General features: G+C 42.8%; 1 protein-coding gene across 1 annotated transcript in view; it reads left to right on the top strand.

Annotated features, from left to right (window-relative positions):
- The first annotated feature begins 56 nt into the window (after nucleotides 1–56).
- C1H9orf135 (chromosome 1 C9orf135 homolog) overlaps nucleotides 57–21,376 on the top strand; it is a 102,866-nt gene continuing 81,546 nt past the window's right edge. The window contains exon 1 of the mRNA XM_028893972.2: nucleotides 57–269. Within this exon, the coding sequence (XP_028749805.1) occupies nucleotides 118–269 (152 nt within the window). The 5' untranslated portion in view covers nucleotides 57–117. The remainder of the gene's footprint in view (nucleotides 270–21,376) is intronic.

Here is a 21,376-nt window from a genome sequence, read left to right as displayed (position 1 = left end):
TATTGACTCCGCCCACCCAGTTGCTTAGGAGACCAGAGAATCTCAGTCCTTGTTACGCAGAGCAGGGCTGGTGCTGAGGGAAGACTAACCCGGTCTGTTCTCAGCTTGAGCGCAGGCATGGGGACCTTTAGAAGCGCCTGTCTGGACTGTTTCGACAGTAAAGAGCACTGCTATGAGATTGGACCCACGAACTTGCTGGAGCGGAAAGGCTCCCTAACCCTCCGCTCTCAGCACAAGAAATACTCGAGGCCAGTGTTGGTGTATTCCTGGTGAGCCAAATACTCGCCTTTCATGGGTCCTAGGGAGGGAGGAGAGGGGAAGACTAACAGTAACAGAAAACAATAATGGAGAAGAGAGAATGGGAAAGAGGAGAAGAAAAATCAAAGAAAAGGGGAGTGAAGAGATAAGGAAAAGGAACAAGAGAGAAGGGGTACGGAGAAAAGAGAGGGGGAAACGGATCTTCCATGTAGCAGGGGCCATATCAAAGTGAGCCTCCCCAGCACACACCAGGACCTGCCCCAGCCAGCGTTCAGCTGTCTACACAGAGGAAAGGAGTGAGAGTCACTTAACAGGCTTGAAAGTCGCCCCCTTGACACAATGCTTACTTGTAAATGGAAGTCCTATTAGAAAGCCAGGCCGAGGAGCAGCGCCGCCAACGCTTGGGGGTGGGGGTGGGGTGGGGACGGACACAATTGAGAGAAGTCCCTCAGCATCCCGCAGGCTGTCACTCATGAAGACCCTTCCAGCCAGAGGTAGCAAAGTTTAGTCTCACCTTGGGTAAGGCCAGTGCAATTTGGCGTATACTCTGCTTAATTTCTTTTTTTAATTACTTGGTTACACTTAAAATCCACATTAAGATCCAGGGTTGTGTGTTCTCCTGGAAAATTGAACAGCCCAAAGGACTTCCTTCTACATCCATCTTCTTCTGAAGATGGTGCGCTCAAGACTCCAGGAAGCATTAAGCATTTGGCCTTCTGTGCTTTGGAGATTGTGCCTAGAATTCACTCAGGCTCTCTCTCTCTCTCCTCCCTCTCTCTCATTAAAGTGCCCAATAGCTGCAATGCCAACACTAGAAAAAAGTGGATAGTTTTGGGGGGTGTGGGTATTTGAATGTAACTGACCATCATAGGAAAGAGGCACTGTTAGGTGTGGCTTTGTTGGAATAGGTGTGGCCTTGTTAGAGGAAGTGTGTCACTGTAGGGGAGGGCTTTAAGGTCTCTTTTCCTTAAGCTTTGCCCAGTGTGACACTCAGTCAACTTCCTGTTGCCTGCAAGATGTAGAACTCCCAGCTACCTCTTCAGCACCATGTCTCCCTGCACACCATGTCCCACCATGATGATAAAGGACTGAACCTTTGAACTGTTAGTGAGCTACTCCAATTAGACATTTTCCTCTATAAGAGTTGCCGTGGTCATGGTGTCCCTTCACAGCAATGAAACCCTAAGATGGTCAAGTTTCTTACAGTAATTACTTTTGGGATATTTGTAATATTGGAGGGAAGTGAGAAGACCAAAATGGAGAGAAGTCACAACTCTTGTCCACTCTACACTGTTGCCTTTGAAGAGAGATGAATGATGTCGACTTTAGGCCTGCTTGGACACAACCATTCCTGCGCTGTTGGTGATGCTGCCATTTCTGTTCTCCAGACTTATGAAAGCCTGTCTACTCACTACATTTCCAAAGCCCACTCCTTCCTCCTTCCAAAGTGTTCTCTCTGCCTACGCTAAACTCAGTGTGAGAGGTTAGATAGGCACAAATTCCAAAGCTACCCAGGGAAGCAGACTATTTCAATAATACAATTTATTATGGGAACAGACTTCTTCACATTGATGGTGTACTTGCTTATGACAGGGGTGGGGTCCTGAGTACCATCTTTTGGCTTCATACATATCTTATTTCATGACCGTTAAGCAGAACACTTAGCTCTTCTGTGGACCTGTTATGCCACAAGGATTTGGATCATAATAGACATCGTCTCTATAAGCTATTGATGAGGAAAGGTTTTTAATGGGACGGCACTTTGGCTGCCTTCTGTGTTACTGTTGAAGAACTTGTAAACAGCATGGATATAAATAGCAGAGCAGAAATGTGCAAGGTGTGGGGCCTGTCAAGAAAGAAGGGTAGGAGAGGATTATAAGTCACTTCAACCATTCCTGAACATGCATAGAGCTCTCCTTTGGTTCAAATGGAGAAGAATTAAATTCAGCTCAGCAAGTATTTATGTGCCATACACTTTACTACATATTAGGATGCAGAAAGAGAAGCAAAGATCATTGAGATAATTTTTGTAAAGCACTTTGTCCTCCACACGCTATCTATTGCTATGAGGGAAAACCATGACCAAAGAAACTTGGGGAGGAAAGGGTTTATTTGGCTTACACTTCCACATCCCACAGCTCCATCATTGAAAGAAGGTAGGACCGGAACTCAAACAGGGCAGGAACCTGGAGGCAGGGACTGATGTCAAGGCATGGAGGGATGCTTTTACTGAATTGCTCCTCATGGCTGCTCAGTCTGCTTTCTTATTGAACTGGGACCACCAGCCTAGGGATGGCACCACCCACAATGGGCTGGACCCTCTCACTTCAATCACAAATTAAGAAAATGCCCTACAAGCGTGTGTTCAGTCTGATCTTATGAAGGCCTCCTTCCTCTCTGATGAGCGTTCCTTGTGTCGAGTTGACATAAAACCAGAGAGAACACACATCTAGAGCAAAAAAAGTGGACAATAATACATGATAATCAACCCTATGCAGTATAGCACAAGAAAAAAGTCTGTTAGATAAACTTGAGCTCTAGATTTTAATGACAGCCCTGTGGCTATGTGATGTGACAAGTGATTTGACAGCTCCAGGACCACTTCCGCCATTGTAGAATAGTAGTTTTAGGATTATTATATGAGCACAAGTCACCCTTTAACATTAACTATGGTATATAGTTAGCACAAAATTATATGTATTAAGACACTGTCAGTGTTCTCAAGGGATTTAACAGGCTAGTACAGGACTTCCTTGATTTCTTGTGTAAATTCACCCACTTGGTGATGATTATTTGCAAATTAGAATCAGTACTTGAGACACCTCCTGCCCCCATCTTTTTCACATGTGTAGAGAGGCAAAAAGGTTCAATTTTTTTCCCTCAATGTGCATGTTCACAATTGAGGTCAAACAAGGCAAAACTCTGCCTTCTTTCTTCTATCACAGATGTTGTTCTTATAGTCTGTTTTATGCTACCTTCTCTCTTTCACATTTCTGTGCTTTTTGATGATGTTATTGCTAGCATGCCCACGGACACCAGGATGAAGTGCTTCCTGGTGCCTCCATGCATGAGAAGGTTGTGTGTGATGTGTCTTTTGAAGAAAATGTGTGTCAGACAAGTTTTTTTTTTTTCTTTTTTCTTTTGGTTTTTTGAGACAGGGTTTCTCTGTGTAGCTTTGCGCCTTTCCTGGGACTCACTTGGTAGCCCAGTGGGCCTCGAACTCACAGAGATCCGCCTGGCTCTGCCTCCCGAGTGCTGGGATTAAAGGCGTGAGCCACCACCACCCGGCTTTTTTTTTTTTTTTGGAACAAGTTTTGTTTGTGTGTGAAGTCTTGTTGGTGGCAGTTTAATATTGATAACGCACCCACATATGTCAAATAAGATGCCTTTAAAGATGGACAAAGGGGCTGGGAATGGAACTTAGTAGCAGAGTGCTTTCTTGTAAGTGGGAGGCCCTCGCTTCCATCTCTAAAGTCACAAGAAAACAAACAGGAGCCCCTTATAAAACAAGGCTCTACACTGTGGCCAGGAGGTCACAGGAACCTGAACCTGTTTCCTCTGTGAGAGATGCTCATGAGTGTTTTGAGACCTCTATAGAACATGCACTAAGGAGAATCTACTGTAAAGATTCAGACATAGTGGCGTCTTCTGAAGCTGGCCACACCCTGCTGTCTTTTCACAAAACCAACCTGTCATTTACTGTCTGTGCTAGCAAGGCAGCATAAAATTGAGTGCACACTTAGGAATGAACAATGTCAGCAGACACGGTCGTTAGCTTCTGATTGCCTTATTTTATGAGACATTTAAACTCTTTTAAACTTATATTTAGTAGTAGTTTTTAAATTCAGTTGTTACACACCTAAGGTCTATGCTTACCATTTTGGTGACCTCTCAATGGAGTGTTTCATTCAGGGACCTTTTGTACTTGTGGGTACAAATGAAGTGTGCAACTAGGAGACTTTGTGATTTACTCTTCATTGTTGTTTAAACATGTGGGATATTCCTGCATCTATCTGACATGTAACAGAAGTCTGTTTGACCTCCCTAAATATATTCAAAATAGCTGTGTATGGCAGACATGATCAAGGATGGGTGTTAGGGATACTTCTGGTCCATGATTGGCCTATGACATTGCCTAAGACTCACCTCCTCCTCGCAGCTAGAGTGGGGATAGATAGAACCCATCACCCTTGCCTCGGCCTGCTGCTTCTGAGTTAGAAATACCTTCTCTAGAAGTCATCTTTGCTCACTCCTTTCTGTAGCATTTATGGAACCATATTATAAGATGTTCCCATTAGTCGTTATAAGCTGAGAGAAAATTATCTCCTGTGATATCTTCCCACTCATTGGAAAAATAAGAAACAGAACAAATTATACTTGCTTTTAATACCTTCTCTCATGTAAGATAAATTCATTCACTCACTCACTCACTCACTCACTCACTCACTCACTCACTCATTCATTCATTTTCTTCTGTTCCTTGGCCAAACTGACAACTGGTAACAAACGATAATAATTTAAAGGGAAAAAATTTCATCCAGATCTCCATGGAGACAGATCCTGCTCCGGTCTCCATGGCAATATCTAGTTTTAAGGACTTAGATTAATTTTATGCATTTGTAATTTTAATTGTTTTCCTTTCTTGCCTAAGCTGTAGACTAAAGACCTTGAGGGTTACACTTTCCCCATGCCATCCCCTACCTCATAAGAAGAAGAAAATGAAAATGAAAGGGCCCGGGGGAGGTCAGATATAATCCTTGTGGGGACAGGGAACTGCCTCATTATAAAGGTTTTTACGACAGCTGATTTGGGCATTGATAATAAACTGGGGGTCAAAGGGAAATTAATATCTCTCTGAAACTCTTTGACTTTTGCACTGCTCTGTTGGCGGAGGAGGGAGTGCATGTGTATATAAAGCCCTCCCCTGAAGGGGGAGAGCCACTCTGAAGCACTGGGCCATGTTTGTGTACTTAGATAGAAAACAGAGTGCCTGGATTCTTTAATTTAATGTGTCACTCCTTTTGTGTTTAATCCATGATTTTCATGGGTGCTGACCTGGAAGGATTTAGAGTCCTCACATCACTGAGGGCCAAACTAGAGTTACATAAAGCTCTGTTGCTAACAGTCTTTGCCCTGTGCATCTCTATATCTGCATTACAAAGGAGGATAAAAAGGCAAAGAGAAAGAGCCCTTCCCAACCATGTGCTCTAGCTTGTGAGTCACTGAAATTCATATGGGCCTCTTCTTCCAGCACGTCTCCAACTTTAACATAGACCCAGCACCCACCTCAAAAGAAAGCATATTAACCCTTTTCTGCACATTTGAAAAGATCTAGTTATTTGGTTTCCACACATGAAATTACGTAATTTGAATTCAAGTAAGGAGGCATTAAAAGGGGTGGGGTGGACAGACCCTGACTTTGAGCCACACCATTCCATAGCCTGGGTACAGGACTGAATGAAAAGGAAGTGGGCAAAATGCTGGTAGTCCTTCCTCTGACTTCCGATTGTCACTCTATGCCTCGTTGTCCCAGCTCTTGTGGCCATGCCTTCCCCATCCTGCTGAATCATACCTTTTCATGGTAGATGGCCAAAGAAATGCTTCCTGCTTTAAGTGGCTTTTTGTCTGCTCTTTGGTCACATAGAAGAGTAAGAAATGCAGCGGAGGAGAATTAAAAAACAGGGCTGAACCTGTGTCGATCTCTTTTATAGAACTTGACGTAATCAGGGACTGGTAGATCCTAAGGAGATTTTGAGTTAAGGTAGGGACAAGTACTTATGTTGTAAAGAGCTATTTTTATTTCTTATAAATGTTCAAATTATAATATCGCATGTGCATTTATTATAATATAAAGTAGACCGAGGACATGGAAATATATTCACTATCTAGTGGGTAGCAAAATCCAAAATTTGCATACTGGTGGGTATGATGGCACACGCCTGCAATCCTCGCACCTGGCATTCTGAGGCAGGAGGATTTCTATGAGTTCCTGTTCTCTCTGGGCTACATCTAGAGACAACTGTTTCAAAAAAGAAAGCAAAGATTTGCATGTGATCCAGATGCATATGATAACATTTATTTTCTACAATTAATCCTCAAAACTTTTCAGCTGTTGGCTACCACAGAAGAATTTGAACATGCCAGTTAAAGCACATCTCTACCTTTCTAACTTTAAATGGCTTGTTTTAGGTTAAAATAGTCAGTTTCAGAACAGTGCCCACTCTTTTCAGGTCCTTCCTCCTCCACATTCTCCTTCCTTCTGTTCAGTGTGTATGTATCAAGTCCTCTCATTCCCTTTGTGTGGATCAAGTTCTTTTTTGTGGATCAAGTCCTCCCGTTCATTTGTGTGGATCAGGTGCTCCCAGTCTGTCTGTGTGTATCAAGGGAGGAGTGTTAAGTGACACTTGGTAGCGGAGGTGGGTTTGTCTTTCAGAACTGTGTAGACATCCTTTTCCTTGTTCCCTTCATTCTTGTCCCAGCCCTATGCTTGCTGCTGGTGAATTTATTCTTTTTTGAAGACTTGGTACGTCTGCTCACAGATACGTTCCCACCTTGGCTCTTGCTGGTTCTGAAGATCCCCGTGCCAGTCTCGTTCTCCCCGGCTCCTGAAATGGACCTGTCACTCCATAACCACTGATGGCCTACTTTATCCCTCAACATGGTCACTGATAGCTCAGATTCCACATAAGTGTACTGCATATGCTCTATTGTGTTAGCTTTTCTCATTATGGTCACCAAGTCTGTGACAGAAACAAATTAAGGAAGGAAGGAAGGATTCATTTTGGTCTGTGGTTCAGAATGTACAGTTTGCTGTGATGGCGAAGGCATAGTGGCTGTAGACTTAAGCTTGAGACACAGCTTGCTCACATTTGAGGGAGCCCCCCCCCCAACACCTACAATGATCTACTTCTCCAGCTTTGCCTCACCTAAAGTTTCCACAACTTCCTACGACTTCTCCAGCAGCTGGGGACCACCTGGTCAAAAATACAAATTTGTGGGAGACATTTCAGTTCAAGCTATAACACCTGATTTGCCCAGGCTAGCTCCCTCCTGTTGGCCTACGTATATCATAGCCTCTCATTCAATTTCTATAGTGTTCCTCTTTGGAAGACAAATTTTAAGGTCACTCTACTTGGAAACTTCCAGCTTAAAAGAAATTAGTTTTCATTTCTCAACAATGCTGGCTTTTAAGTGTCTCATTCAGGACTAAAATTCTTAATTTATTCTGTCAGAAGTTAATCAGCAATGCTTTATTGCTGATCATATTTCTGGGGAAACAGTTCTGATTCATGCCACAGCAGATGTGGATGCCTCCAACTATCAGAGTAGAAGTTATTTTAAAGGGAACTCAGCAAGGCATGAAGATTGGTCCCCAGAAATCCATGGTCCTTATGAGAAAGTCTGAAAAAGACAATGTTTGGGTGGAAGTGAAGATGTCATCATGCTATGTGATCAGACTCAAAAAATAAATTTTACATTTTTTGCCTTTGTGGAATGTTTTTTTTTAAGTGATAAAGAAAAAAATTGAAAGCAGAAGGGGGAGCTATTTGGAAACAGGAAGGAGGTCAGTGGGAAGGGAAGGAATGTCCAGAGAAAGAGGTGGAGCTACAATGTGACCAAAGGACATGACATACATGGGTGAAAATGTCATGATAAAAATCCACTATTTTTTTGTACCACCAATGTATACTAATTAAACAAAATGAACATGCTTTAGAGCCTTTCTCTGTTTAACATACACATGAATCTTCATCAGAAGGCTAGTGGTTACAAGCTACAGCAAAGTATGTAGTACAGACTGTTTGGCCTCTTCTTTCCCTCTCTTTGCTACTTCTATGTTTCCCATAAATGGTACGTATTGTTTTCATAGTCAGAATCAAGTGACAGTCCTTTTAAACATTGACAGCATCTTCTAGAGCTTGCCCAGTAAAGCACACATTCTTGAAGTGATCAGAATGTAGGCATAATACTTCACCTTCTTCAGGATACAACTCACTCTAAATGGCTTATTATGACTCTTTAAAAATATCTCCTTAATTGCTAGTTTTGGCTGGGTAAGAATCATGATGCACATTCCTTGGGTTTAGCCACTCTTCCATTCTTGTCTGTGTGCTGCCACGGCAGCTCCTACGCCACAGCTATTTTAAGTCTCGTCTACGTTTTCTTTCCTCAGTATACTCCTGCTGCCTCCAGTTGCTTTTTGAATGAAGCAGTTTTGGGGGAGGAGGGGAGTGCAAAGTGCTTTCTTTTCTTTTCTATCTTTTTTTTTTCCTTTTCAAATAAAATTCAAGAGGTTCTGCCTTCTTCACCCTGGCTCCTGTCTCCCCGCCCCAATGCTATTCTCTTTTATGAAATTCCAATCAAATGCTTTTTTTCAAAAACTAGTGGTTATGGAGTTGTGATGGTGCCACCTGTGCAAAGTATGTTTCATTAGCTGGCATTTTATGAAAACGCAACAGTTTTGCAGGAAAAATTGCTATGGTTTGAATGTGAGACTGTCTGCCCCAACCTTTGGGATCCTGCTTTAAACTCTTCTCTGCAGCATGTGGTGCTGTTTGGGGAGGTTTCTAGCACCCCAGGAACTAGGACCCTGATGACTGGCCTTTGGAGGCTATCTTGTCCTTGCCCCCTTACTGTCTCCCTCTTTGTTACCTGTGTGCAGTGAGGTCAAGAAGCCCCTTCACACATGGCTCTTCCTGCCACAGCATCTCGCCCCAGCGTTTGGGTCAAGTAACCACAGACTGGAGGTTCTGGAACTGAGCAGAACATATTCCATCCTCCTTGAGATGTTCATGTCCGAGATTCTGCTATAGCAGTGAAAAACAACAGCAAAAGAAACTAAAACAACGACAAACCCTGAAAAGGCAGAGTGCAGGGGTTTTGTCACGTGGATGGATACACTTGAAATTTGAACGATCATTGATTGCTATGTAGAGGACCTCTGCCTCTAGCCAATTCCCTATCCTCATGATATCCTAGTTGAGCTGACTGTGGGATCCACTGGGGCCCCTCATCATCATCACGCTGATGTAATCTTTCAATCTCAAGTCTGATTTCACTAAGCTTTGCTGCTTTTACACTGATGATCTCCTTCTAGATGAAGGTGTTGAGGCAAAGGAAGGGGGTGAGGAGAATGTGGCTATGGACACACACACCTAAGTCCAGGCTCAGGCTTTTGAGACACAGTCTCACTATGGAGCTCAGTCTGCCCTAAAATGCATTCTGCAGACCGTGCTGGACTTGAACGTGGGATCTACCTGCCTCTGCATCCTGAGGGCTGGGATTGAAGGCCTGTACCACCACTCCAGGCTCAGACCACTTTTCTTTTTTTTAAAATGGCACTAGAGCTAGTATTAAGCAGATATCTCTAAAAGTCCCCCATCCTTATTACCATTTCACGTGTTCACCAGTCAGATCTCTTTTGGTTATAAATGGCAAATAGCTTGCACTCACTTAAACAAGGAGAACGGATTAACCCATGACATCCACCATGCTTGGCTTAGGGTTTAGGAACACAGGGGCAAGGGCACTCGTTCCTACTCATTTCTCTGCTCTTGCTGCCTGTTACTCGTCTTCTCATGGAAGACTAGGAGAGAAACATGACTGCTGCCGTAGCATCTGATGATTTACATCTCTATCTCCAAAAGACAGTCAGGCTCTAAGGTATTTTCAGCTCCAAATTTAAAGATCCGAAGTCAGTTGTACGTCCCTGGATCAAGTGTCAGTTTGGGGTCATCTTTCTAAGCAAGACCAAACTGAAACTTGGTGCCTCTCCTGTCGCCATGGAGACGTGTACACAGGAGAAAGAAGATATGAGGGACTTGAGATCCCAGAGACAGCTCCTGTTCCAGAGAATGATTCCATATTCCATGCATTCAGTTTATAGCAAGTGTTTAGAACAAAACACATTAATATTTTAGATGTAATGAGCAGAAAAATAAATCTTTTACATAGATTAGGTAAGAACATTTCTGGTGCTTTGAAAAGGTTATGAATAAATTTGAATGTTGTGATATTGCTTTTGATAGACATTAATCTTCCTTTGTTCTGTTTCTTTTAATTCATTTTGAAATATAATTATGCTTTAATTGTTATTAGTCATGCTATATTTTCTTTTTTTATTTAAGCTTTAGTGCATTAACAAAGATAATTGATTGGCAGGAATACAACATGCTTCTTTGGTAACATATTAGGTCTCTAATCAGATTGTTAAACCTTCAATAAAATGGAAGAATTAATATAATGTTATTTATCTCTAAATAAATTTTAGTGCAAATAATTTAGGCTCCTTATGTAGAAACTATTGAGGAGATTATTTTGAAATTAAAATGTAAGAGTAAGTAACTTGTCATAACTTTTTCAAAACAAATTAGGTGTAGTGGTGCAAGCCAGGGATCCTAGCATTCTGAGCCAGGAAGCCTGAAAGGTCAGGGACATCCTGGGCTACAAAGCAAGACCTTATCTGAAGCAAGCAAGCAAGCGAACATACAAAACCCACCCCGGAATAGAACAACCTCTCACCTCCCCCAACAGAACCAAAGCAAAAGGCCGCAGCCAAAGGCAAGTCAAAGTAACTTTTAATCATCTAGGAAAACTCCAACTTGCTTACCCAGGAGTCAGAAGTGTTAAATGAACTAAAAAAAATCAAACTTTCCCCCAACTATGTTCTCCTTAGATGAAGCTCTTTTGTGAGTATCATTTATTTAAGATATATTTACAGGGGTTGGGGCTATAACTTGGTGGTAGAGCATTTTCCGAACATGTACAAAACCCTATGTTGGATTTGTGGCACTGAAAAAAAAAGGTCAAAACGTTTTTATTGCCATGTGTATCAAAGGCCTCACATTGACCACTCTCCCTGTCCTTCGGATGCCGGGGACTATTATGATGAGACAGCGGTAGGGAGGACTAAGTTAGCAATTGTAAAGCTTGTGGCATTTGCTACAGTTAGGGCTAAAATAAGTGGGGTGTCCTGGTTATTAGGCGCGGATTGGAGTCCAGACCCCACCCATTGAGGTTTCTAGGTGCTCTGACTCCGAACAATGAATCAGAACAGAGACACACAGAGAGTGACAGCAACAGACAGTTTATCAAAAGAGGGAAATGGTTCTCTTGAGGGTGGAACCTGGCCAATGAGCTGGCAAGACAGATGCTCAAGAGCCCAGGGCCAAATGAGTTCTTGTGTTCTATAGGTTATTTTCATAGTGCCTGCCTTGTGCCTGTATCCTGGGGCTGTTCTACCTCATCTCTGTTGTCATATAGCCCAGGTAGAGAAGGGTTTCTATCTGTGCAAGCTGGCTTCTTTTGTATGTAAGTCTCACTACCTCTCTCTCCATATGCCTACTCTCCTCTCGCGTTGGGAGCAACTAGGAGAAGCATGTATCTTGGGCCTGGTGGAAGAAATAAAGCTTCTCAGTGGAGATCATCTTGCCCCTACCAGCTGCAGAAAAACTAATGTATAATATAGTAGTTCTCAACTTAGGCTGGTAGTACTTCTTCCCAAATATTTGGGAATAGGTGCGGATATTTTTGTTGTGTTATGACTGCTATCTTGTGTTATATATGATCATAAGACTGAGGACTCTTGGTCCTAGGGATGGCTATGGCATCTTAATATTTATCCATCTATATGATACCTCATATCCTTGGACCTACAGCCTGATAGGTGGAAATAGTACAGCTAGTGTGCATCTAGGGTTATCACTTTGAGATTAACTAGTTTTTATATGGCCATTCACAGAGTGAGAATAGTGGCATTGTTAATCAGTCCAGTGATTCATTCACTCATGACCAGGCAGTTCCCCTCTCCTCATTGTGTAAGAATCTTTCACTTTTAGAACTGATGCCTCCTGGCCTCCTTGTAGGGATGCATGTCATAAAACAGCCAATGGGCCTCTACAAGCCTTCCCATAGAGGGTAAATTATCATGGCCTTACACCAAGACCTTGAGAAAGATGAATGAATTATTTTAAAACTGGGGGGAGCTAGTGGGGTGGCTAAGCAGACAGAGGTGATTTTTTTTTTTTTTTTTTTTTTTTTTTTTGCCATGCTTGACATCCTGAGCTCAATCCCAGAAGCCTGTGTGTTGCTGGAGTGTGGCAATTGATTCTTTAAGGTTGTCCTCTGACCATAGACATGTGCACTATGCCCATATATATGCATACAATAAATAAGATAAATGTATAGTTATTAATTAGGGGCTGAAGAGATGACTCAGTGGTATGAGTGCTTGCTGCACAATTGTGAGAAGCAGAATTTGGATCTCAGTACTCACATAAAAATCTGAGCATCCTGTGCAGGCTTGAAACTTGATCTTTGAATAGGGTAGAGATGAGAAGATCTCTTCCAGCCTAGCTGAGAAAACAGGAGTCCTGGTTTTAGGAAGAGTCCTGCCTCAAAGAAAAAGGTAGAAAATGATAGAGGAAGACACAAAACGCTCTTTTCTGGCCTCTGTGCACACACATAGATACACAACTGAATACCTGAATGTGTATCTATCTCTCTCTCTCTCTCTCTCTCTCTCTCTCTCTCTCTCTCTCTCTCTCTCTCTCTCTCTCACACACACACACACACACACACACACACACACACACACACACAAATAAATATTAAAAAAAGAAAAAATTGTCTGGAGGATGTAGAGTGCTTGCCTAGCATGCCCAAAGCCCTGACTTTGGGTTTGATACTCAGCAAGGAATAAAATTGGGTATAGTGTCACATGCCAGAACTCTGGAGGTAGGGGAAGGAAAGTTTCTCTGCTGCATAGCAAGTTTGAGCTGCCCCGGCCTTGCGTTCCTGAACCCAAAAAAGTCAGTCTACATAGATGGCTTCACTTTTGAAACTGGAGCTTTTATTTGTATGTTAAACAATCCCTTAAAAAATAGAAGTGATTAAAAAAAATAGAAGTGTTCTGAGGAGCTACCTTTGGTTGGCATGTACTTATGTCAAAGTCAGGGTGAATTAAGCTTGATTTACTGGCCCATTGTGCTGGCTAGTTTTATGTCAACTTGGCACAGCTAGAGTTTTCTGAGAGGAGGGAACATCACTTGAGAAAATGCCTTCATAAGATCCAGCTGTAGAGCATTCTCTTAATTAGTGATTGATGTAGGAAGGACCAGCCCACTGTGGGGGGTGTCATCTATGAGCTGGTGGTCCTGGGTTCTATAAGAAAGCAGGCTGAAATTGGACAATGGTGGTGCATGCCTTTAATCCCAGCATTTGGGAGGCAGAGACAGGTGGATGTCTGTGAGTTCGAGGCTAGCCTGGGCTACAGAGTGAGTTCCATGATAGGCACAAAACTACACAGAGAAACCCTGTCTCGAAAAACAACAACAACAATAAGACAAAAGAAAAAGCAAGCTGAGAAAACCACTAGGAACAAGCCAGTAAGCACACCCCTCCATGGCCTCTGTGTTAGCTCCTGCATCCAGGTTCCCAGCCTGCTTGAGTTCCTGTCCTGTCCATCATTGACGGCCTACAATGTGGTAGTAAGTGTAAGTCACATAAACTCTTCCCCAGCTTACCTTTTGGTTTCATCAGAGCACTAGAATCTAGGGCACCTATCCTCACTGCTCCAGTTCCTGACAATGCCACTCCATAAACAGGCTGGAGAAGATATGGCAAATGTCTTGTCATGTGTCAGGCACAAATTTCAAGTGTCTTACCCCTAGAGAACCTTCTGGGACTGATAATGTCCTGAAGGACAAGTACTTGCTACTTAAAAACTTTCTCTGTATCTTCCTTAGTAATCATCCATTTTGGCTTTTTGCTTCACAGGGGGAAATGTTGGTGATTTTTTTCTTTGCGATTTCTGTATATCATCTAGTTTTCTAATATATGCACAGAATTATGGAAATGTAGGCTTTAAGACTTCTATTTTAAGGAATATGTATTCCATATACATGCATATATGTGTGTGCGTACACACATGTACATGTATATGTATCAGGCTGACCTTGAACTCCTTACATAGCTGAGGATGATCTTGCACTCCTGATCCTCTTGCCTCCATGTCCTGAGGTCTGGGATGATAGATGGACATTCCCCCACACATTTTAATGAAGTGCTGTGGATTGAGCTCAGAGCCTTGTGCCTATCAGACAAGCACTTTATCACTTGAGCTATATCCCATCCCTTTAAATGATATATTAAGTCCTAAGTCCCATAGACACAGATTACTCCTTTAAAATACAAACTTCATTGAGTTTTAATATCTTCACAGAGTTGCACATCTACCACCACGACCAGTTTCCTGACTCTGTGATATGAATGTACTGTGATCTTTCTGGAACCATGAAGCCACAATTAACCCTGCTTTCTGTAAGTTGGCTTGGTCATGGTGTCTAATCGCAGCCATGGAAAAGTAATTAATACTCTCCCCATCTAAGTTCTTTTCCTCTCAGCCTTTTCTTCCAGACATTCCCCAGCCCTTAACCTCAAGCCCCGCGAGCATTAAGCTATTTCCTGTTTTTACAGTTGCCTTTCACTTCATAGGAACGGAACTGCAGAGTTGATGGGCTTTTGTGACTTAGTATAATGTTTCCAAGGTTCGTTTCTTTTTTTCTGCTTGATCGTACTCTATAGTGTGGGTATTGTGCCATTCAGGTTCCTCTCTCCCTGCTTGTCCTTGACTCATTAGATAGTGACCTCTGCATTTTATTTACTAAATTTTCTTGGTTCTGCTGTTCTTCCATGTTTTTTAATTTGATGTTTTATTTTGAAATTCCCCCCTGTTCATATCTAGTGATATTAGTACTTACTTAAAGCTTTGATATTTTCTCTGGGTACTGCCTTAGGGAGATCATATGCATTCTTGTGAGTGTGTTTTTGTTTGTTTGTTTAATTTTTTAGGTAAGGTCTCCTGTAGCTCAAGCAGTCTTTGAACTCACTATGTAGACAAGGAGGACCTTGGATTTCTGACCCTCTTGTCTCTCGCTCCCAACTGCTTGGACTATAGTGTGCGCCACTACCCTTGGCTAATGCGTGATGGTTTTTACTGTCTGCGTGGTCTTATGGACACATGGTTTGTTTCCTTCTTCCCGAGGCAATCAAACAGCTGACCGTCCTTCCTAGTCTCATCTTCCTGTCAACGCTGTATGCTGTAGATTTTTGTAACACTGTGTCTCTCCACTTCTGCTTCAGATTCCTTTGCTAGTTTAAGTTGGGATTAATATTTGATAACAACCCCCCCATCTCAGTGGCTTATCATATAAACATTTATTTCAAGCTCCCACAACAGCCCCTCTTTAGGTTTTTGCTGGGATGGGGGTAAACCACTGCTCCCTCTGAGGCCAGTTCCTTACTGGGGTTTAAAAGCCTTCTCCAAAATGCATGTTGAAATTTAAGTGCTACTGAGATGGTAATGGAAAGTTCACCATTTTCAGGTCAGGAGACCCCTGATTGAATGGATTGGTATTATCTTGACAGTGGCTCTGTTTTAAGGTAGGAGCATTCTCCTCCTCCCTCCCCTTTTCAGACTCTCCTCTCCTCTCCTCTCTTCTCCTCTCCTCTCCTCTCCTCTCCTCCCTCCCTCCCCTCCCTCCCCTCCCTCCCTCCCTCCCCTCCCCTCCCCTTCTCTCTCTCTCTCTCTCTCTCTCTCTCTCTCTTTCTCTCTCTCTCACTCTCTCTTTCTCCCTCCCTTCCTCCCTCTCCCAGTTCTGCCCTATGAACCCCTCCACATGTTATGACAATAAGAAATCCTTTATCTTCAGCTTCCCAGCTTCTCCATGAGGAATTTCTTTTCTTTACAAATTATCCAGTTGGAGATAAACTGTTACAGCACCAGCGAGCAGGCTACTCCATCATCCAGAAAGGCATCTTTCTGTGTGACAGGAGGAGAGCTGGATTTAAACCAGAGCTTCCCTCCACTGTCTTAGCCTCCAAACTGTGTAATTTCTGCTCATGGTTTCCTATTGGCCAGATCAAGTCAACTATTACCACTAAGTGTAGGGGCTCAGGCATCTTTTTAGTTCATTTATTTTTATTATGTATATTGATTATGCATAATAATGGATTTCATTGTGACATTTTCATAGGTACATGTAATGTATTTCTGTCATATCCACCCCCTATTGCCCTCTCCTATCCCACCCTCACTCCTGTTGATCTGCTTTGTCCTCCCCCCCTCCTCACCCCTCCTCTTCCATGTCTTCATTTCTTATTTTGATGACCCAGTGAGTTTCATTAGGGTTGCTTACTGGGCCCTGGTTGAAAGATTATTTATAGAAGCATTAAGTGACCACTGATACTCAGGGATGGGTGAGGCCTCTTGAGGAATCCTCTTCCCCATTACCACAATCTTGGGTATAGGTCCTGGGAGTGGGGAGCTGGAGGGCCTTTCTCTCTGCCGTGAGGGATGTGGACAGGTCCAGCCTTACACAGGTCTCGTGCAGCGCCCTGCCTCACTCCATCCTTCCTCTGCCTCTTACATTCTTTCCACTCCACCTTCTGGGATGTTCGTCCCTCGGAGTGGGCGATACAGAAATCCCATTCATGGCTGAGCTCCAGCAGTTCCAGATTCTCACACTTGAACCAGTTAGGGGTCTTTACAGTTACCACTGAAGGCCTTGGGGTTCTGGTCTTCTGTATTCCCAGGACAAAAGGAGAAATTGTACTGGGGAGCACAATGCCTGTCACCTACAGAAGACTGTCTTGTAAAACTCCCCTGGGTGGACTCTGGGATAGGCTTGTGTCCCTTTAACGCTGGTGTCCTTGGGCTACTCGCCTATCACCTGTGCTGAAGAGCAGCGTTGGAAACACTCTGAGGACGGCCTTGACTCAAAGGTTCTTCTTATCTCTCTGACCACAGGCTTTCATTAAAAAATCAGCCTGGATTTTCAGCTCTTGAGAATTACTAGTGTGTGAGACAAAACTGAAATGTCTTCTGCCGAGCATTTTCCAATGTTTACAGTGAAAGGGTCCGTGGGCGCCAACTGGCGGAAGTGTGATCTGGTTCGGTCAGTACTTTGCAGGTTCCCACCTCTGCCACACTTGATTCCTGAGACCCTGTCTCAGTCAGGTTACCGTTGCTATGACGAAACATCATGACAGAAGGACGGTTAGGAGAAGGGTTTATTTGGCTTACCCTTCCACATTGTAGTCCATTATTGAAGGGAGTCAAGACAGGAACTCAAACAGACCAGGAACCTGGAGGGCACAAGCCGATGCAGTTAGCTGTAGAGGGTGCTGCTTGCTGTCTTGCTCCCCATGGCTTGCTCAGCTTGCTTTCTTATAGGACCCAGGACCAGCAGCTCAACGATGGCCCCACCCACAATGGGCTGGGCCCTCCCACATCTATCACTGATTTAGAAAATGTCCTATAGGCTTGCCAGCAGCCTGATCTTATGGAAGCGGTTTCTCCGTTGAGGCTCCCTCCTCTCAGATGACTGCGGCTTATGTTAAGTTAAGGTAAAATAGCCAGCACAGAGACCTCTTTCCCACGACCTCTTCTCATCCCATCTCTTACTTGGTTTTCACTGGGTCCTGGCTTCTTTTAAGTAGCCCACTCACAGTAAGTAGTCCATGCACATGGTGCAATCTGGGGCTAAAAGTTCCTGCTTCTGCAAAGATTTTAGTTTTGCTTTTAAGTCTCCTGCTATTTTCCCCCCTGTTTTTGAATGATTTCCCATAAGAAAATGGGAAAATGGACATTCTTTAGCTTTGTTTAAGATGAAACTGTTTTAACTCTAGATCCTATTTACACAGAAAATCTCATTTGGTTTGGTTTTGAGTTTCTAATGTGTTGAGGAATCTGCGTCTCCAGGGTAATTTTCTTTTCAAGTCTTAGATAGCAGAGGATTAGAAATAAAATGAATTGAAACCAAATAACCTTATATTATCTATTCACTGTGCAGAGCCCATGGAATTGCAGAAATACACACTAAAATGGACATTAGACTCTCTTAATATGGCCGTCTGGTATTTTCTCAAATGATATTGTGATAGAGGGAGGGAGGGGAGCTTGCATAGGAATCAGATGCCTTTTGCTTGTTTGCAGCTAGAGGGGCAACAACTTCCCATGCCCGTTAACACTCCCCGGAGCAGTGGTTCCCAACCTTCCCGATGCTTCGACCCTTCAGTATGGTTCCTCACGTGTGGTGACCCCCAACCGTAAAATTATTTTTGTTGCTACTTCATGACTGTGATTTTGCTACTGTTAGGAATTGTAATATAAATATCTGATATGCAGGATATGTGACCTCTGTGAAAGGGTCATTTGACCCCTCTGGAGGGGTCATGACCCACAGGTTGAGAAACGCTGATCTAGATGTCCTTTGCACTACAGTGAACTATAGTGAGTGTGTAATCCATCTTTCAAATCTTAAGTCTTTCTCTTGAGTCCCTTTCTTCCACCACTCAGAATACCTTTTTTGTTTTGTTTTGTTTTCTGAGCTGTGGTGTCTCACTATGTAGCCCCAGAGCTGGCCTCACATTCACGAACCTCCTGGTTTCCCCCTTTCAGATGCTGGGATTATCAGGCCTGAACTACCACACCAGGCTCGGGGTGTCTTTGGCCATCTAATACGAGCTATTTTTTGGAGGGAAAGGTCACAGAAACCCTGAGAAGTGTACTAGAATGTAGAGATAACTGAGGGCTAGTTGTCTTGGTTTGAGTAGGATGGTTGTCATGTCTTCTGCCGGACGTCATTTCATGAAATGTGTCCCAGGTGGTGGAATCAGTTGTAATGTCACCTTGCCTGAGACATGTTTCTTCAACTATCTGTCAGGTGTTTGGCAGTCAATCAAACTGACATTTCCTTAACTGTTTATGCCTCTGACTGCTGAATTCATTTCTTTCCTCACAATATCCTCTGTGGAATTTCTTATTTTTGAAGATTTTCTATGTAGGAAATTTATAATAGTGATGACTCTTGATTTGCATGCCAATATATGTTGAATGAAGAAAATGTGGCATATTCATCTTCATCAGGTAGTTTTCTCTAGAGCACAGTTTAGGTTGCAAATTTTGGGATTGTGGTGCAGATGTGCAAATCACATACAACATAGGATACTCTGAAAAGGTCCCTGTTCACTACTCTAAGATGTCGCAGTTCCTCTCAAGAACATAAAATTTCCTTACAATGCAGCAAATATATCTAAATGTCCTTGTTGGTTTAATGTATAAACCACTGAATAACACTAGCTTGGCCTATATATCTTTTTGCCTACGGAATCTTAAAAGGATCGTCAAATCTCTTTGCAGCATTTGCTTCTATTGGTTTTAAGTTTCTAATGTGTCAGGGAATATGGCTGACTCTCCAGGGTAATTTTCTTAAAGTCTTAGGTAGCTGAGGATTATGAAACTTAATAGCAAAGATATCTCTCTTCTTATTTGCACTACATTTACATCAGAAAATACAATAGCTGACAGCATGGCTGCGAACTACATTAATAATTCTAAAGCTTAAAGTTAATGTATTCTGCCATCTGGAGTCTTAACTAAACATTTCTAACATCTTTGAAATCTGCAAAGAAAATGTGTCTCTTGTCAAGCAACCAGAAGCTGAAATTTCATTGTTCTCATGTCAGATACTTCTCATATTCAAAACCTTGGCAATTGGTGTTATGCATATGTCTAGTGAGAGTGCTCCCATTGAGCAGGTAGATTTATGATTCCTCCGGAGACAAGCTGGTGTTGCAGAGAGCTAACTTGTCTGTACGCATGATCACTCCCTCCTGATGGGTGCTTTTGAAGACTGAGCCAGGATACTCTTTATCTTTGTGGACACGTTTGAAAGCCTTTTTCTTTCCGCATTTATATTAGGGTGACAGTAACAAAATGTAGGAAGATTCAACTCGTCCATCAATCATGAAGGAGCTAATCATTTATAACGTGTCAGACTGTGCGAGTCACCAGATCAAAAAGATGAATCAAAAATAATCTCTATGTCTAAGAAGCCCTCAGTCTCAGGAGAGCTGGATTCTATAACGATCATTATAGAACAGTGCAAAATGTGGTACCTACCGTGAAAAAAAAAAGTTTCTTTGCAAACTTCCACTTCCTCCCCACTCCTTATAGATACAAGACCACAGAAACCCTAGAGTGCAACCTGTTCCCTTTGCTATGAGAGGAACCCTAGGCCCTAACTCCACCTTTTTTTTTTTTTTTACTAGAAGGAATTGGGATTCCCCTGTGGTGGGGTGGCCTGAGCAGAACTGTGGCTTCCTGCTAAAGCTCTGGGATAATCTGTTGAGCCTCAAAACTCATGTGGAGTATTGTGCAGGCTTGCATAAGAAGGGTTTGCAGATCCATAGGAGATAGAATCATAGACTGGTCATGAGGGAGTCCTCAAATTCCCATAGAGTCCTGGGTAGCAACTTGGCCTGGTCCTTTTGATGAGATAGTGAATTGCAACTGAGTCAGGCTCAAGATGCAGGATGGGAAGGCTGGAGGGTGCAGATGATTGTCAGTGACTAGATAGATCTTCAGGGCATCATCCAGCATGGGATCTACTTACACTGGCCTTTGCCTGAGCCCTCGATCACTGACAAGGTCCGAATTCCTGTTGTCAGGCTGCTTTTTTATATAACTTGTATTTGGACTCTGTCTCAGCAGCCCTCTTTCCATTCCTAAGTCTATAATTATAATAGTTTATAAAACATAAAATTACAGGAAAATCGGTGTAAGAATCAAGTTGGCTTTACTTATAATTCTACAACTGGGCAGTATCTCATTTTAGGAAACAGTGTTCAGTTGTTCCTAGTCTAGAAAACTGGCTCTGTGGGCAAGAAAGAGTTGAGTAAAACAGAAACAGAATAAAAGATCAGAATAAAGGTCATTTCAAAAACTTCTTTAGAGCATTAAGATGGAGGGCATTTGTGACTTCATACTGACTCAGGTGGCCTGGGTTCTCCTGTGCTCTGGAAAACTGATTTGTTTTAAAGCTCGGTTGGATTATACAGCTTGTGGCACAGTAATTCCATTCTTGTTTGGTCTGCTGGAGGGTGGTGCAGAAAGCTAGTTCAAAACAGTGGCCTCCTGTAAACTCTGATGATTATCATACAGCTTGTGGTGTGGCTTCTCTCATAGAAAGGCAGAGCCAAAACACCTCATCTACTGCTGACTAAGGATAGCTCAGATAATTCCCCTTCCTTCCTTCCTTCCTTCCTTCCTTCCTTT

The sequence above is a fragment of the Peromyscus leucopus genome, chromosome 1, assembly GCF_004664715.2.
Source record: "Peromyscus leucopus breed LL Stock chromosome 1, UCI_PerLeu_2.1, whole genome shotgun sequence".
NCBI classification, from domain to species: Eukaryota; Metazoa; Chordata; class Mammalia; order Rodentia; family Cricetidae; genus Peromyscus; species Peromyscus leucopus.
Note: the sequence above shows the minus strand (reverse complement) of the source record. Positions and strands in the feature narration are given on the sequence as shown.